At 36.6% G+C, this 15718-nt stretch overlaps 1 protein-coding gene across 4 annotated transcripts; it reads right to left on the bottom strand.

Annotated features, from left to right (window-relative positions):
- Positions 1 to 56: 56 nt before the first annotated feature.
- LOC121408219 (THAP domain-containing protein 5-like) lies at positions 57 to 14636 on the bottom strand. 4 transcript variants are annotated; one of them, XM_041599609.1, is made up of 6 exons: positions 14509 to 14636; positions 7459 to 7664; positions 4566 to 4706; positions 3912 to 4246; positions 951 to 1066; positions 57 to 269 (listed from the first exon to the last, which is right to left on the bottom strand). In XM_041599609.1, the coding sequence occupies exons 2-5, from the start codon at positions 7615 to 7617 to the stop codon at positions 1063 to 1065; spliced, it is 639 nt and encodes a 212-aa protein (XP_041455543.1). In that variant the 5' UTR covers positions 7618 to 7664; positions 14509 to 14636; the 3' UTR covers positions 57 to 269; positions 951 to 1062. The 4 variants fall into 4 exon arrangements, with proteins under 4 accessions (XP_041455543.1, XP_041455542.1, XP_041455544.1 ...); XM_041599608.1 differs by lacking the exon at positions 14509 to 14636 and adding an exon at positions 13107 to 13357; XM_041599610.1 differs by lacking the exon at positions 14509 to 14636 and adding an exon at positions 11213 to 11593.
- Positions 14637 to 15718: the final 1082 nt, after the last annotated feature.

Raw genomic sequence — 15718 nt, 5'->3', positions numbered from 1 at the left:
ATTCATTTCATTATTCATAAGTGTTTTTTTGCTGCTGTTGGTTTTTTTCTGATGTGTTTGTTGAAACTCCAGCTGAAGCTGTGGTTGCTGTTAACGTTCCCGGAGTGTTTGTTGGACACCTTGATGTTGTTGAGGTTGCCAGTGTGGTTTTTGCATCTCCTGCAGAAATTGTTGATGCTGCTGTAGTTGTTGCTGTTGATCAATGTAGTGTTACATCTCCTGTGTGTTTGCTGCTGTTTTTGCTCCTACTGTGCATGTGATTGAAGTACCTGAAATAGTAATTAATTTATAATGCATATGAGCAAGATACTAAACTTATTCCTAATTTCAATTTCATTGTTAACCCTTAATAGAGTGGGGGGGGGGGTGGAGGCACCTCTTGGTACTTTGCAAGATTTATCCAAATGGACAAGATCCTCAGGCACTCCCGGGATGACCTACCAGAATAGCCTCACAGTAAGGTGTATTAACAGGATTTTGTACTCATAACATTCAGTTGATTTTGCATGAACTCAATTCATCAAATGAATGTAAAGGGTCTACCAGTAAAAAAAATTCTGTGAGCTTTTTCGGGTAATCTTTCTGAGTCCTTTTACTCCTTTAATGAAATATTAATAATAAAATACATGATGAAGTGAGTTTGACAGTTATTTGACATGTTGCATCTTATGTGCTAGTGGTGGGGTCAATCATTATAGAAATGCAGAATATACATGTACATGTACCAATTTGGCAAGAGAAAGCAAGTCACATTATCGACCAATGATTGATATTGGTTTGTTACTTTTGCAGCTGAAAAAAAAATCATCAACACCTCAAACTAAGAGTTTAATTCTAAAATTTGGATTCCTGACAAAGAGCAAATCAAGAAGACAAAAATCATTCAAATTGTTATTATGACTTACTTTCTATGCCAAAATGAATCAGAATTATAAATAAGTTTAACTTACGTTTAAATCACATTTCTAGGCTCTTTATCTGGCTCTTCAAACCCTTCAGTTGTTGATTCTGGCATGACTTTCTGATACTATTTTGTGTCCTTCTGGAACTGTGGACAAAACCTCACCTGAAGGAATAAATTAAAATTTTCAAAAAATGTTTGGCACTATAATTTTTTTTCTCACATGAATACATTACATGTATATCAAAAGAAAAGAAAAGGAAACTTCATTTGACTATTAGGTTTTTGTCAGGGGGGGGGGGGGTAAAGGGGTCAAGATGGGTCAATATGATGAACAAAAATGCAATAGTAAGTAATACATAAGGATCAATCTCTGGTTGAAAAACGTCACTTCATGCAATTATTCCTCATAATTCATCTTGCACACACATATACACATAGTGAGGATGGGTGAGAGAGAGCGAGCATCGTCATCGTACATGCAAAAAGTATTAAATCCATCACTGATGTATAGATGGGGGCCATGCCCCCAGTCAGACTGCAGGTCCCAAGAGAGTGGCTTCTTTCATCCAAATGATATTCATGACTTGAGATGTTTTGTATATTTAATGAGCTTGACGCGGACCATAACACCTTTTCATTCGGTCATTGCTGCTCTAACTGTGCATCGAATTTCATGAATTTGGTACCATTGTAAAGAAGAAGAATCATTCTTTCATGTCATATGTTTGGATTTATTCAAAGATTTTGTAATATAGGTTCAAAGTTTGATCTAAAATATGCTATAAAATAAATATTTTCACCTGACAAAAGTTGCTATTTTCACACTTTATTTGTGTTTGAGCCCAAATGATTTTTATATCATGATAAAGCTGAATATGTATGCTTTGAAACGATATAGGTTTCAAAATAAGAATTGGTTTAATCGGGTCAAGATCACACTTTTCATTTGCCAAGTACATAAAGCAGTTTGAAAACAAGAATACTGCATTCTGATTGGTCAAATGGACCACCCAGTGGCAAATTCCAACGGTTCCAGTGCCATGGTTCGTAGGAAGGTCACACTTCCCATGTGGTAATCTCCTCAAATACCCTGTGCCTGTTGTTCTGTGAACCTTATCCAGCCAATCAGAACTCTGGATTTCATGCAAGTACAAAATTACAGAAATCTCGTATTGTACCTTAGTGGGAAAAGTGTGATCTTGACCCGATTAAAAGGTGCCGCATATCAAGAGTGGCATTGTGAGAAAGAAAAGAAGTTCAGCTTTATGGTGATATGGATATCATTGAGGCTCAAAATAAAAAGTTTGCACAATGTGCAAAAGAAAATGGAAGAAGAAAATTAAGTTTTGAGGCACACTTTCAGGCCAGAAATTTACTTATTTAACAAAATATTGTATACAAAATAAATGACCAATATGAAAGAGTAACTTTTACTCTATCTGATAGTGCAATAATATTTAATTTAACTTGAGGTTAAAAAGTAATGCCAGTAGTTGCAGTAAACACTGATTTCATGAGAAAGTCTGGCTTAATTGTCAGTATATCATCGAGGATCTAGATTTGGTAAAGTTACATAAACTGAACTTTGTGAAATCTTGAAATCTACGCTGAAAAATGTTCACACTGAAGATCACCAACACAGATAGGCACACGTGGGACAGTGTATTATTATTGCTGGAATATGAGCTTATTTCTCAGCAATTACACAATTTCTTCCAGAATCCTTTGGCACATATTTTTTATTCATACAAACAGACACTTGGGTGGTCATTATATTAGATTCTGTAAAAAGTCATTTTGAGATCGTTACCAATACTGGAATTTCTCTTTAAAACAGGTAAATTCTTAGACTCGAGAAAGAAAATCTCACGAATCACAAGATTTTGCAAGGATTCAGCCACGAGATGATTTGGATGTATCTGGACTTTTTGCTCATTAGCATAGGGACCTGCGGTCTGACTGCCCCCCCCCCCAATGTTTAACGACCAAGAAAGAAAAGGAGAAAAAGAAAGAAAGCGAACGAGAAAGGGTGAAATAGAGAGTATTTACTGGATATTATTACGTCAAAATCTTTCCAAATTTTGATTTCTGTATTAAAAAGTTCTAAAATTTTGCACACTCCCTTCGCTCTCTTTGGAGAACTTTTGTTCCATTCGCCATATTTAGCCCTCTCAAAATATTTGGCTCATTACGCCACTGAATTCAATTGTAAGAATTTTATGTTTGCTTAATGTAGACTTAATCTAACCCTAATAAGACTGCCAGGGTATTTTGGAGGCAGGAAAGATGGGCGGAAGGGGAGTGGGGGCCCTCAAGATTGACCGTTAATTGCGCAATTGTGAAGAAATGCAAAATGCCTGCCACAGATGAAAAAATTGTATATTTGATCATTCTAAAATTATTTAGAATTATATATTTTACTAAATCATGCATGAAATTAGAATTTGGCTGGAAATCTATAAACACAGCCCTTGAAGTTTTTGTTCAGACACATAAAAATTAATTGATATCAAATACCTTTCATATGTATTTTTTTCCTTTCTTAAGTATTTCTTTGTTTTTTTTACTTTTTTTATATTGTTGACAAAATTTTCTGATCATAAGCACAATGAAATTAATTGATTTTAATCAGTAAAAATAAACATTAACCGGTATGATACAATTATGAATTCTGGCTAGAAACAGATTTTGCATTGGATTTGTCCATGAAATCACATTTTAGTGCAATTCTGACATGTGTAATTACACAATGCACAATGTTGCATAATTGCAGAACCGGGTACCCAGGTGTCACAAATTTTTTCTTAAAAATCATAAACTTTTTTTAAAAAAGGCTTTATAATGACGCGGCACAATCTTTCACGTTGTGGATTTATCGTGAAAATTTTTGGGCTCCCACCGCCTTTTTAGGGTTAAATCAGATAGCACATCATGATGGGTTTTACTGATATTCATTCTGCAACCCATATTTCAAAGACTATCCATCATATCTGACATTGATTTTTACCTGTGGCAGTATGTTAGTCTCTGCATTTCTACAACTGTGGCCAAATATTCTACTACTAGTTCATTAGATGGGCCCATGGCATTTTTCTTATTGTAGGAGACTGGCAAGCCCTGGCTTTGAAGTTCCTGGTATATCCTTCTCCAGCTGCAATATCTGGTCAGTTGAGGACTTGGGGGCTTTGTGTCAGGAGTGGTCTTGGTAATGGCGGTGGCAATGGTGATGGCAGTGACAGAAGCAGACTTGGTGGTGGTGACTGCAATTGCAGCATTGTTGATGGTGGTATATGCCTCATCACGACCAACATTAGCTCCTGCTGCCATGCTGCTGGTCTCCATCTATTATGTTTTAAATAGAATAAAACATTAAAACAATTGATTATTAACACATCAACTTCAGAACACTAGCATATTGATAATAAAACTTGTAGATTAGCAGTCAAAGCATAAAATGAACTTCCACAGAAGACTACATGTACCTTCTAATAGAATTTCAGACCACCTTGAGGATGTTATGCTCAAAGCAAGGTTTTTATTTGACAACATTGGTCAGAGGGACATGGATTTAAATGTCAGAATACAACTGGTATCATTGGTTGATCAATCATACTGTACAATACCCCATTTAGATATATGTTGCTGTTATCTTCCACTTTACCCCTCTTAGATTTTTGGCATTGAGTAGTAGTCCCAGGGAAGGTGCTGAAGACTTTGGTACAGGTGTCTTTGCAGTATCTGGGAGGTTGCTTGCTGAATCTAAATGACTTTCTTTCGAGGGTTTCCCTGGTTTGTGTGCATTCTGTACGAGAAGAGTGAATAAAAAAAAAAACATTAAAAAAAGAAGAAAAATTGAATAAACCGAGATGCAAGAATGAAAAAAATGACTTTAAATTTGTCAAATTAATATTCAATAGTACATTTAGAATAATATTTGTTTAGAAATGAATCCTTTTCAATGGACTTGCAGCAAAATAAACATGTTTAAATATTCATGATGATTTATTAACCCTATCTGGCCCCAAAGGAGGAAGGGGGGGGGTCTTAAAGGGATGGTCCAGGCTGAAAATATTTATATCTTAATACATAGAGTAGAATCCACTGAGCAATATGCTGAAAATGTCATCAAAATCGGATAACAAATAATAAAGTTATTGAAGTTTAAAGTTTAGCAATATTTTGAGAAAATAGTCATATCATGAATATTCATTAGGTGGGATGATGTCACATCCCCACTTTCCGTTTGGTTCATAAAATTATTTCATACATGTGTAAATGATGTGTCTCCATTATGATGAAATAAGTTTCAGCAATTAATATCTAATGTACTAAATCAGTTGTCAATCCAATTTTTCTAGTTCTTGGAGGATAAAATTTAATAAACATAATTTCATATAATAAAATTCAAAAGAACAATTTGAGATGTGACATCATCAGCCCACCTAATGAATATTCATGACGACCGTTTTCACAAACTATTGTTATAAACTATCAAATTCAATAACTTGATTATTTGTCATCTGATTTTGATGAAATTTTCGGCATTTTGCTCAGTGACTTCTACTCTATTTATTAAGCTACATGTATAAATATTTTCAGCCTGGACCATCACTTTAATAAGCCCCCCTCCACATGTTTTGCAATAATTCCACAGTTAGAAACATGTCCTTTTTTTTTTTGTTGGTCAAGTCTCGCAGAAGTTTAGGGACCAAGTTTGCGGCATCCGGATACGCAGTAATGCAACAATGTATGAGTTCATGTCGGACCTAGAATTGCTCAAAAACATTATTTTTCTTACAAATCTAATCCAATGGAAATTCTATTTTAAATCATAAATGACAAATGCATCATTATTCTTGTACTTATTGGTTGAAAATTATAAAATCTTTGCTTTGTCTCAAAATATATCTATATTTTGATATTAATAGATGCTCTAAGATCTTATCTTTGAAATGGCATTTAAAAAATAAATTCATGCTTGAGCGAACATGGGACGTTTTATACTTTTAGACTTTTGGCTAATCAGCAGACTTATAATATATTCATTATCTTTGCCATAATTTTCGAAAAATGCTGTCAAATTTCACTAATAAATTTATTCATTTACCTGAATTACATTGGTTTTAATTTGAACTTCTTTTACCTTTGAATTTTGCTTCATAAGTAAGAAGAGACTTTCTTGTCAACCCAAGTGAGAAGATTTGCATTTTTAATTGGGAGAATTTGTAATCATTCAAATCCTTTTTATTATGTGAAACAAATTATGTTATGGTACCTTTGATAATAATTATGTGAAACAATTTATGTAATGGTACCTATAAAAGACATGAATCCTATTTTCAAGGGGTCATTGAATCCTTCACCAAGTTTAATTATGTGCTTGACAGGACAAACAAGAAAATATTCATGTCTTTCAATGGCAATGGTGTATTGAGTCAATTTTGAAGGAGCAAGATATGGCAGATCAGGTAAAATGCATTGAAAAGTTGTGAAGCGAGCAAGCAAAAATTTCCAGTTTTTACTAAAATATCCAATTTTGTGATTTTGACATAATATTCAGAATAATATCATATTTCACTTTCTATGTTTTCTGTTATTTTTCTTTCCACTTTTTTCCTTGGTCATAATTTTGTATTGGGAGGGGGGGAGCACCCCGAGCCCCACCCCTCAGTATGCCACTGTTCAAAGGCATCATAACCTTTGCAGAACACAATGAAAGGATTAAAAAAAACACGCTCTACCATAATTTGGTTTTAAAAAATGTTCTTGCCTAAGGAAGGAATATTCAAAACTAAAAGAGAACATATTAAAAAGGAACAACACCACAACTATCCAAATAAATAAGTAGATTTGGAAATGAATTTTGACTGCATAATTCGAAAATTATGGCAAAGATAATGAAAAGGTTAAGAGGAATTCTGCTGATAGCAAGAAGTCCGACCATCATATTATGCCATTTTGGCGCAAGCTTCCTTTTTTACCCCAGACAAAACAAAAATTTGTGTTTGCGTAAGCACGAACAAAACCAAATTATTTTAATAGCATTTGAAGGATAAGACTCCATAGCATGTATTGACACCAAAATATTGAGATCATAATTTGAAACAAAAATTTTATAGACTTTTCAAATCTATCCCATTTTTTCATACGCACTGTAGAACTTGGGAACTTATTTAGAGATTTACTTAACTGTACAGCAGAGAATTCTCTATTTATGCATAAAATAATTTATCAAAAATGAATTTTAATAAATTATGAAAAATCAGCAATACACCCTTAGCTTTGCAATTTCAAAGAAGCTCATGCTAATTATGTAGGGCTAAACCAATTTTTAATTTGTTTGATCATTTAGTAAGCGTTAACTTAAAATACACAGTCCCCTGGTACACAGTATAGGCCGAGGTCCATGGTGACCCTAACGAATAGGATAATTTTCATTTCTCTTTGGCTACTGAGAATGGAATATTCAAAACATTGTTCTGTCAAACCAAAGGTAGATAGATAATACAGAGATTATATTTCTTTAAAACACGTATGATATAGATCTACTGTACCTTCTGATGACGAGGCGGCAAATTAAATGTGGTTGGGACAGCATCCTGTCTTAGACGAATCGTTTGCCCAGTCCTGTCAAAGCAAGCATCTTCAAAATGATCAGAACAGAGTACAGAGCTCTTGGAGGAATTCGATGAAGCTTGCTTCATATTGACCATCCATACTGTGTTACAGTACCAGTTCAGTCCAACGGCTGAATGGGAATCTGCAGCAAATGTAAACACATGTCATGAAATCAATTATATATAATTAAGAAAACTCTAGGCCTACTCAGCAGCGGCCCGTTTATCAACACCTGGACAAGTGAGTCATATTTATCTACCAACCACAGAGTTAGTTCCTATCTTTAGGATTTTTAACAAGAAATAATCCATTAATAACGTTATATTGAGACTATCGGTAGAAAGTACAAGAGATGTAGCCTTAATCACATAATAGCATAATTTTCAAAAAGTTAAATTATGATAAAACTTGCAATTATTGTGATAAATCAGGAAATACATCCAATCAAAAAATAGCAGAGCCAAAACTAGAACTAAAGCTTCGGTCTCTGTTAAAGGGGAATCCAACCCAAATAAAAACTTGTTCTTAGGGGAATAAGAAAAATCAGTCAAGTTGATAGGTGAAAGTTTGAACACTATCTGACAAATAATAAGAAAGTTATTTTTAAAGTTGTGAATATTGGTAATCCCTAGATCCACGAGACTGCAAATTGGCCACATATGTGATGTCACAGTGATGTAAGGCAAGGACTACTCTTCCATGTACTCCAATACATAAAATGGCTAATATGTCATTTTTTCAAATGTTTTACTTCAAATTTTTATTTTTCTTTCACATGAGGACATAAAACAATATACTACCAGGGTTATATTTAGATTACTGCCCCAGGGGAAGGGCAGTTAGGAGAAAAACACAAATCCCTGATAATTAAGTACATGGCCTATGGGAAAGTTGTCCTTGCCTCTTGTCATAATTTACTTACCCAGTTGCCACTTTGAAATCTACATAATCATAGGGATTTCAATTTTAAAGCAGCCATAACTTTCTTATTGCTGGTCCGATTTCTTTCAAACTTTCACCATTCTGTTTTATCTAATTTTCTCCTTTCCAACACTATATTTTATGACCAAGGCTGGATTCCCCTTAAGTGTAAAGGCATCTGGCCGAGCGTTGTTGGAGCGGTCGTGGAGCGGAGAGAAAAAAAAATCATCACCGCTCGCTACCGTTTACCATTTTCAAGTTCGATTTGTTTTTTTTGTTTTCGATTTTTCCCCCATTTTGAGAGAAAAATTCTACCCTCTTTCCCTACCGCTCCAACAACGCTCGGCCGGTGTGACCATGCCTTTATGTTGGTTGTTCAGCTGAATTTCGTTGGCTTCACTCACCAAATACAGAAAAAGATATAAAAATACTCCTCGAGACAGAGGGCTGCCAGCTGTCTACTAAAGGCAAAACATGCATCAAACATAATTAAACCATGCAGACTTGGGGATTAAAATGCCGAGAAAAATGAAATCATCACTAATTCATTTTGAACATGACTAAAAAACAAGGCAAAAGCAATTTTTGTCTCGCCCACTTATGAAAATAACCAGAAATATTGTGATTTGCGAGGGCACGCAAGAATTATATCGAAACTTCATTGTGAAATTACTGGGATGGAATAACACTTGTCATACCAGCCTTGCACGTAAACTTTAATATTGACCTGAAAATGACCTTTGACCTTACCATGTGACATCCGACTGCAGCATAAGTCTGCAAGTTTGGTTGAAAAGTGACTTACGGTTGCGGAGTTAGGTGTCATAAGAGAGTCTTGCATGTAAACTTTAACCTGTAATAACCTTTGACCTTTCCATGTGACCTCTGACTGCAGCATAACATGCAGGTCCCCCAAGTCCATCTACCATCCAAGTTTGGTTGAAAAGTGACTTACGGTTGCGGAGTTAGGTGTCATAAGAGAGTCTTGCATGTAAACTTTAACCTGTAAATGACCTTTGACCTTTCCATGTGACCTCCGACTGCAGCATAACATGCACGTCCCCCAAGTCTATCCAACATCCAAGTTTGGTTGAAAAGTGACTTACGGTTGCGGAGTTAGTTTTCATAAGAGAGTCTTGATGTAAACTTTGACGTTGACCTGAAAATGACCTTTGAACTTATCATGTGACCTCCCACTTCAGCGTAACATGTGCAGGTCCCCCAAGTCCATCTACTGTCCATGTTAGGTTGAAAAGCGACTTACGGTTGTGGAGTTAGGTGTCATAAAAGTGTTGCATGTAAACTTTAACGTTGACCTGAAAATAACCTTCGACCTTACCATGTGACCTCTGACTGTAGCATAACATGCAGGTCCCCAAGTCCATCGACCATCCATGTTTGATTGAAAAGTGACTTATGGTTGCGGAGTTAGGTGTCATAAGAGAGTCTTGCATGTAAACTTTAACCTGTAAATGATATTTTACCTTACCATGTGACCTCTGACTGCAGCATAACATGCACGTCCCCCAAGTCTATCCAACATCCAAGTTTGGTTGAAATGTGACTTACGGTTGCGGAGTTAGGTGTCATAAGAGTCTTGCATGTGAACTGTAACGTTGACCTGAAAATGACCTTTGACCTTACCATATGACCTCAGACTGCAGCATAACATGCAGGTCCCCCAAGTCCATCTACCATCCAAGTTTGGTTGAAAAGCGACTTACGGTTGTGGAGTTAGGTGTCATAAAAGTGTTGCATGTAAACTTTAACGTTGACCTGAAAATGACCTTTGACCTTACCATGTGACCTCTGACTGCAGCTCAACATGCAGGTCACCCAGGTCCATCTACCATCCATGTTTGGTTTAAAAGCGACTTACGGTTGTGGAGTTATGTGTCATTACAGGTTTGTGACGGACGGACAGACGACATTTGGATCCCTTAGTCTCGCCTTCACCTCTGGTGGGCAGGACAAATATGTCATACGGACGTTGAGATATGCCGCGAGAGCTTTTCTCGAAAGGGTGGGTTGAGGAGGAAAGTCAAACAAAACACACCTTTTCGGGACAACCGGGGGAACTTTCCATGAAAGGCTGCATGTGTTTAATATTTTTTCTGAACCAATCGTTTCTATGAAAATTAGTCTTGAAATAACAATATAACAGTAATATAGACACTAGACAGAGGTGCATAGATGGGGGGAGGCTTGGGATGCTCTCCCCCCCCAAAAAAAAAAGGGAAAGAAAAATGAAATATAACATTTTCTGAATATTTTTATGTCAAGCTACAAAATGTGATTTTTTTTAATGAAAAGCTTGCTCGCTCACAACTTCTATTGAATTTTGCCTGATATGACACATCTGACTCCCTCAAAATCTTGGGCTCATTTTGTCTCTGATTATTAGGAGAAAAAGAGAGCTTGCAGTTTTTGTGATTCTGAATAAAATTTCATATTAATGAAGTAATTCAGGACACAAAATAATTACACAAAGCCATATGGAATTATGAGAAATAGTAAACAAATATATCAGGCTTTGAGAAAGTATAGTTGAATTATTTATTCGAGGTTGGTCTGACAATTACTTCCTGAGGGGCGAAGCCCCGAGGGAAATATAGTAGTTTTGCCAGTCCAACCGAGGATTAATAATTCCCACTATGCTTTCGAATGAAACGCCTGATATATTTGTTTTTTATCCAACTTTTTATAATTTATAACCAAAATCTATGTGATGAGCTTGCAAAGTCCGGTTACTTGAGTTGAATTACCTACTTTTCTCTGAGCCATCGTGCTCAGCAGAACGCAGATCAGTGCCTGTGCCGACACATCGCTGGACTTGCCCGGGAGAGAGAGCGCGCTGGCCGGTGTGCCTGAGAGTTTAGCTAGATCCAGTTTTGTGAAATAATGATGTCAGACCTCGATATACTAGTATCCAAAAATATATCGAGGTATGACGTCAGAGTTGAAATATATTCGGTCACATGATGCTACTTGAACCAATAGTACTATACATGATTTACTCTATGTAGGATATAATGTATTCTATTCTATAGGCGTAAGTATTTGCATAGAAGTGTGATGAAACAAATCAGTGGCGAAGTGAGCCAAAGTTTTGAAGGGGCTAGATATGAATAATTGGGCAGATCTTTTTTTTGTGAGCGAGCAAAAAAAATAAAAATATTTAACTTTATAAATATCCAATGAAAGCATAATATTCAGAAAAAATATATTTCACCATTTTCTTTTCTACTTTCTTGGTCATAATTTATTTTTGTAGGAGAGGAGAGGGGGCAAGCGCCCGAAGACCCCTCGCCTCATCTGTGCACTGAAGAAATTACTTTGAAACTGACTTTCCTTTGCAAGCTGCTGGATAATCTTTATATAATAGTTACCATGCAAGGACGGCTGCACTGCCGAGACTATTGAAAATAAATACATGAAAATGCGCAAAATTTGTGTTTTCCCTTCTTTCCTTCCGTTTTGTTTCACCTGCATAGGAGAGTAAAATTATATTATAGGCGCTGTTTTTCTGACGGTGGCGGCATCAACACCAAATCTTAACAAAAGGTTGTGTTTTTTAAATGAAAACTTAGAAACCTAGTTCATGAAATTTGGGCATAAGGTTAATCAAGTATTGCTAAACGTCCTGCCTGAGTTTCAGGTCACTCAGTTGTTGTGTGTCCGTACAGGTTGTGTGTCCACACGATCAATGTTAGAAAGTCATTTGAAAAAAGTTAGAAGCGAAGTTTCATCAAATTTTAGTACAAAATGTTGGGAAATATAAAGAACAAAATAGAAGATGATTACAAGTATTGAATTCATATTTTTAGTGTAATCCAAAGACAAAAAGGAAGGCTTCAAAAAGATTGTTTACATTCATAATTCCGAAGCTTCGTTATTCCGAAGGTTTGGATATTCCGGAGGTTCGTTAATCTGAAAGCGAAATAAGGTTCGTTGTTCCGAAGGTCGGACGATCCAAAAATTGAAATGACGTTCGTTGTTCCAAAGGTTCGTTAATCCGAAAAGGAATAATGAGAGTCATAATTCCGAAGGTTCGTTAGTCCGAAAAAAAATGAGGTTCGTTGTTCATTTAGTTTTTTCGGATTAACGAACCTCATTTCGTTTTCGGATTAACGAACCTCATTTCGTTTTCGGACTAACGAACCTTCGGAATTATCACTCATTATTCCTTTTCGGATTAACGAACCTTCGGAATTACGCCACAAATGTTCGGATTAACGAACCCTTTTTCGATTTAACGAACATTGTGGTTCAGGCAATAATGAATTCACGTGTTTTGGAATTACGAACCTTCTGAATTACGAAGTGTAACCAAAAGATAACATGTCCGGACACTGGACCCCCTCCTATATTAGTTTTGTTTTTAAAGATCGTGATGTTCCATGAGTTTTATATTTCCCCATAAAATCCCACCTTTGTCACTCGGAATATCAGATCGACTTAACGGACACGATGTTCAGCCAGATGGAGCGTATAGTAGTGGTGGTGAAGTGGAGCCGGCACAAACATCGCTCAAAGTAACTAAACTTGTACTAGTAATGAGTGGGGCTAGGACCTAGGCCAAACATACTTAGGCTACCACAACAGGCGATAGGCTTTCTTACCCCTCCAAAGATAACTTCTTAAATTGGAGATAAAATTTTACCTTCTAGGGTGACCTTTTCTTGGACTTGCCCTATACCCTGTACCATGAACCGTTTTGGCAGTGGATATCTAAGTCAGTGGGTCGCGCATGGGATCTCATTCTCACTTCTGGTGTCCATACCACATGATTTTTCTGTGCGCGGTGGCGCATCTTTGGGCCCGAGCCGAGATAGGCCTCGACTCTAACATTAGAGTCTACGGACAAGCCCAACTCATAGTCAAGGGTTCATTACATGCAGAAACAGATCTAGAGGGGGGGTTGCAACCCCCCCCCCCAAAAAAAAAAAAAATCTGGGGACCATTTTTTTTAAATCTTATCTTTTTTAAAAAACTTGTAATTTTATTTTATTCTATTTCTATGTCTTCATTTAATTTATTATTATTATTTATTTGGGGGGAGGGTTGGGCGAACAAATGTCACATAGTCCTTTTTGCCCCCCATCAGCTTTTTTGAGGACACGGGCCACCGCGGAAGTGACAATCTAGGCCAGGGTTGCCGATTCTCATCCCCAAACAAAAATCCCCCCATTAAAAAAAAAAAAATGGGGGATTGCAACTTAATTTTACAAATTTTCATGGGGGTTAATTTGGCAACGACCTCTATATCAAAAATAGTGGTGTTTTAGATGCAAGGAAACGCCATTTTCACACACAGATTTTCAAAAATTTTCCCTACGTGGGAGGGGGGACACCCCCCCAAACACCCTCGCTTGCTCCGCTCGGTTGGACTCGGTCGCTACGCTCCCTCACATACCACCCCAACCCCCCCTTTATAAAAGCTGGATCCGCCCCTGACATGCCACAGCGCACAGAAAAACCAAGCCATTACTTAGAAGTGGTGTGTTTAATGCCTTATGGACGTGGACATCACTTGCAGAAGTGGGATCGCAGCAAGCCAGCATGCGCGACCCACTAACTCATTAACTGTCAATTCGAAATCCACTGCCAAACATGGTTCAATGGTTTAATTTACCAGTATTAATACTAACCTCGCAATGCGTGTGGGTGCCCAAGCTAAAGCTGTTTTTAATAATCTAAAAATAAAATCACGTCAATCACTGACTCAGACAGTCAATAATTATATAAAATTTGTCATCCAATGAAGTTTCCAATTTCAACATGCATTTTGCTCTGAGTCAGTCTGAGTATGAATTTTACACCATTAATCAAAATCTAGGCCTAAATATCAGCCTGTATAATTCATTACCATTTTAGGTGTGCACAAAAGACCAATCCCCCTGGCCTGGCATGGGCATGGTCGACTACAGTAGGACCCTACACAAACTTGAATACACGGGACTATAAATTGCACAGCTTCTTGCAAATGCAAGTTTGGCAACGACTAACGAATTCCCATTTTGTTTTCAACGTAATTTTGAAGTCGAAAACATAGCTAAACTTACGAATGCAATGTCCGTCCACATTCTACCAATTAGAGAAGTTGTTTGCAGCTCTCGTTGACATGAATAACGTGCAAGCTAAACAAGAAAGGTTCACCAACATGCCGACCTGTGAGTGTGACCGTCCCGCGCCCGGATATCGATCGATCGAAGATATCGGCTTGAGCAAGGTGCAGCCAATCAGCGACGATCTCATATTCCCTGCCAGAAAGAGGAGACAGAATTATTTTACATGGACGGAATTTTTTGTGATGTGACACAAAATCATTTTGTCGACGGAATTTTTTGTGATGTGACACAAAATCATTTCGTTGACGGAATAAATATTTGCATCGCAACGAAATGAATTTCGAGGACACAATTTTATTTCGTCTCGAGGAAATTGATTATAAGTGTGACACAAAATAAATTTTGTATACGAAATCAAACTGCATCATGACGAAATGAATTTCGTTGGAGTGAAACACATATTTTCCTACAGAATTTTCCTTTGGACAATTGGGGTGCTATTTCGTTAGATCAAAATTCATTTCGTGTGTACGAAATAAATTTTGTGGACGAAATTACATTTCGTCTCGACGAAAATTTATTTTGTGTGACAAGAATAATTTTGTATACGAAATAAAACTGCGTCATGACGAAATCATTTTCATACGAACAAAAAAACTTTTGTGTACGGAATGACGTGAATTGGACGGAATTTACCATCGGACATTTGGTGCGCCATTTTGTATGGCACGCCAAATGAAGTTTGTGGACGCAATTACATTTTGTCTAAACGAAATTTATTTTGTGCATTTCGTCGAGACGAAAATGATTTTGTGTGACACAAAATAAATTTTGTGTACGAAATTAGAAAAGCGTCATGACAAAAAGATTTTCGTCTGAATAAAAACTCATTTTGTGTACGGAATTGCTTGAATTGCACAGAATATACTGGCGTACACTTGGCACGCCATAGGAGAGGGTGGTGCAAATGGAGCTTCAAAGCTTCCACTTAATATTATACATCTCTTTCGGAACATAGCCCTTGATTGTTATACCAGTGAGAAGAAAAACAAAATAAAAAGAAAGTTGCATAATACGAGAGGCAAAATAATTTTTCTATTAAAAATACTCCCTGCTAACATAAATAATTGTTTATAGCCTAAATAATTCGTAAAAATATTTTTTAGCCAACACGCCAATTTAGACTCTAAAATAGTATATTTTG

This window comes from Lytechinus variegatus, chromosome 2 (assembly GCF_018143015.1).
Source record: "Lytechinus variegatus isolate NC3 chromosome 2, Lvar_3.0, whole genome shotgun sequence".
Taxonomy (NCBI): domain Eukaryota; kingdom Metazoa; phylum Echinodermata; class Echinoidea; order Temnopleuroida; family Toxopneustidae; genus Lytechinus; species Lytechinus variegatus.
The sequence above is the reverse complement of the archived record's forward strand: the minus strand, read 5'-3'. Positions and strand labels throughout refer to the sequence as shown.

Coding starts and splice junctions, on each gene's coding strand:
- LOC121408219 (XM_041599608.1), bottom strand. CDS start 13,152: ATGGTACAGGGTATAGGGCAAGTCCAAGAAAAGGTCACCCTAGAAG. Junction 4,707..7,458: donor TGCCGCCTCGTCATCAGAAG/GTACAGTAGATC, acceptor CTTCTCGTACAG/AATGCACACAAACCAGGGAA. Junction 4,247..4,565: donor ATGCCAAAAATCTAAGAGGG/GTAAAGTGGAAG, acceptor AAAACATAATAG/ATGGAGACCAGCAGCATGGC.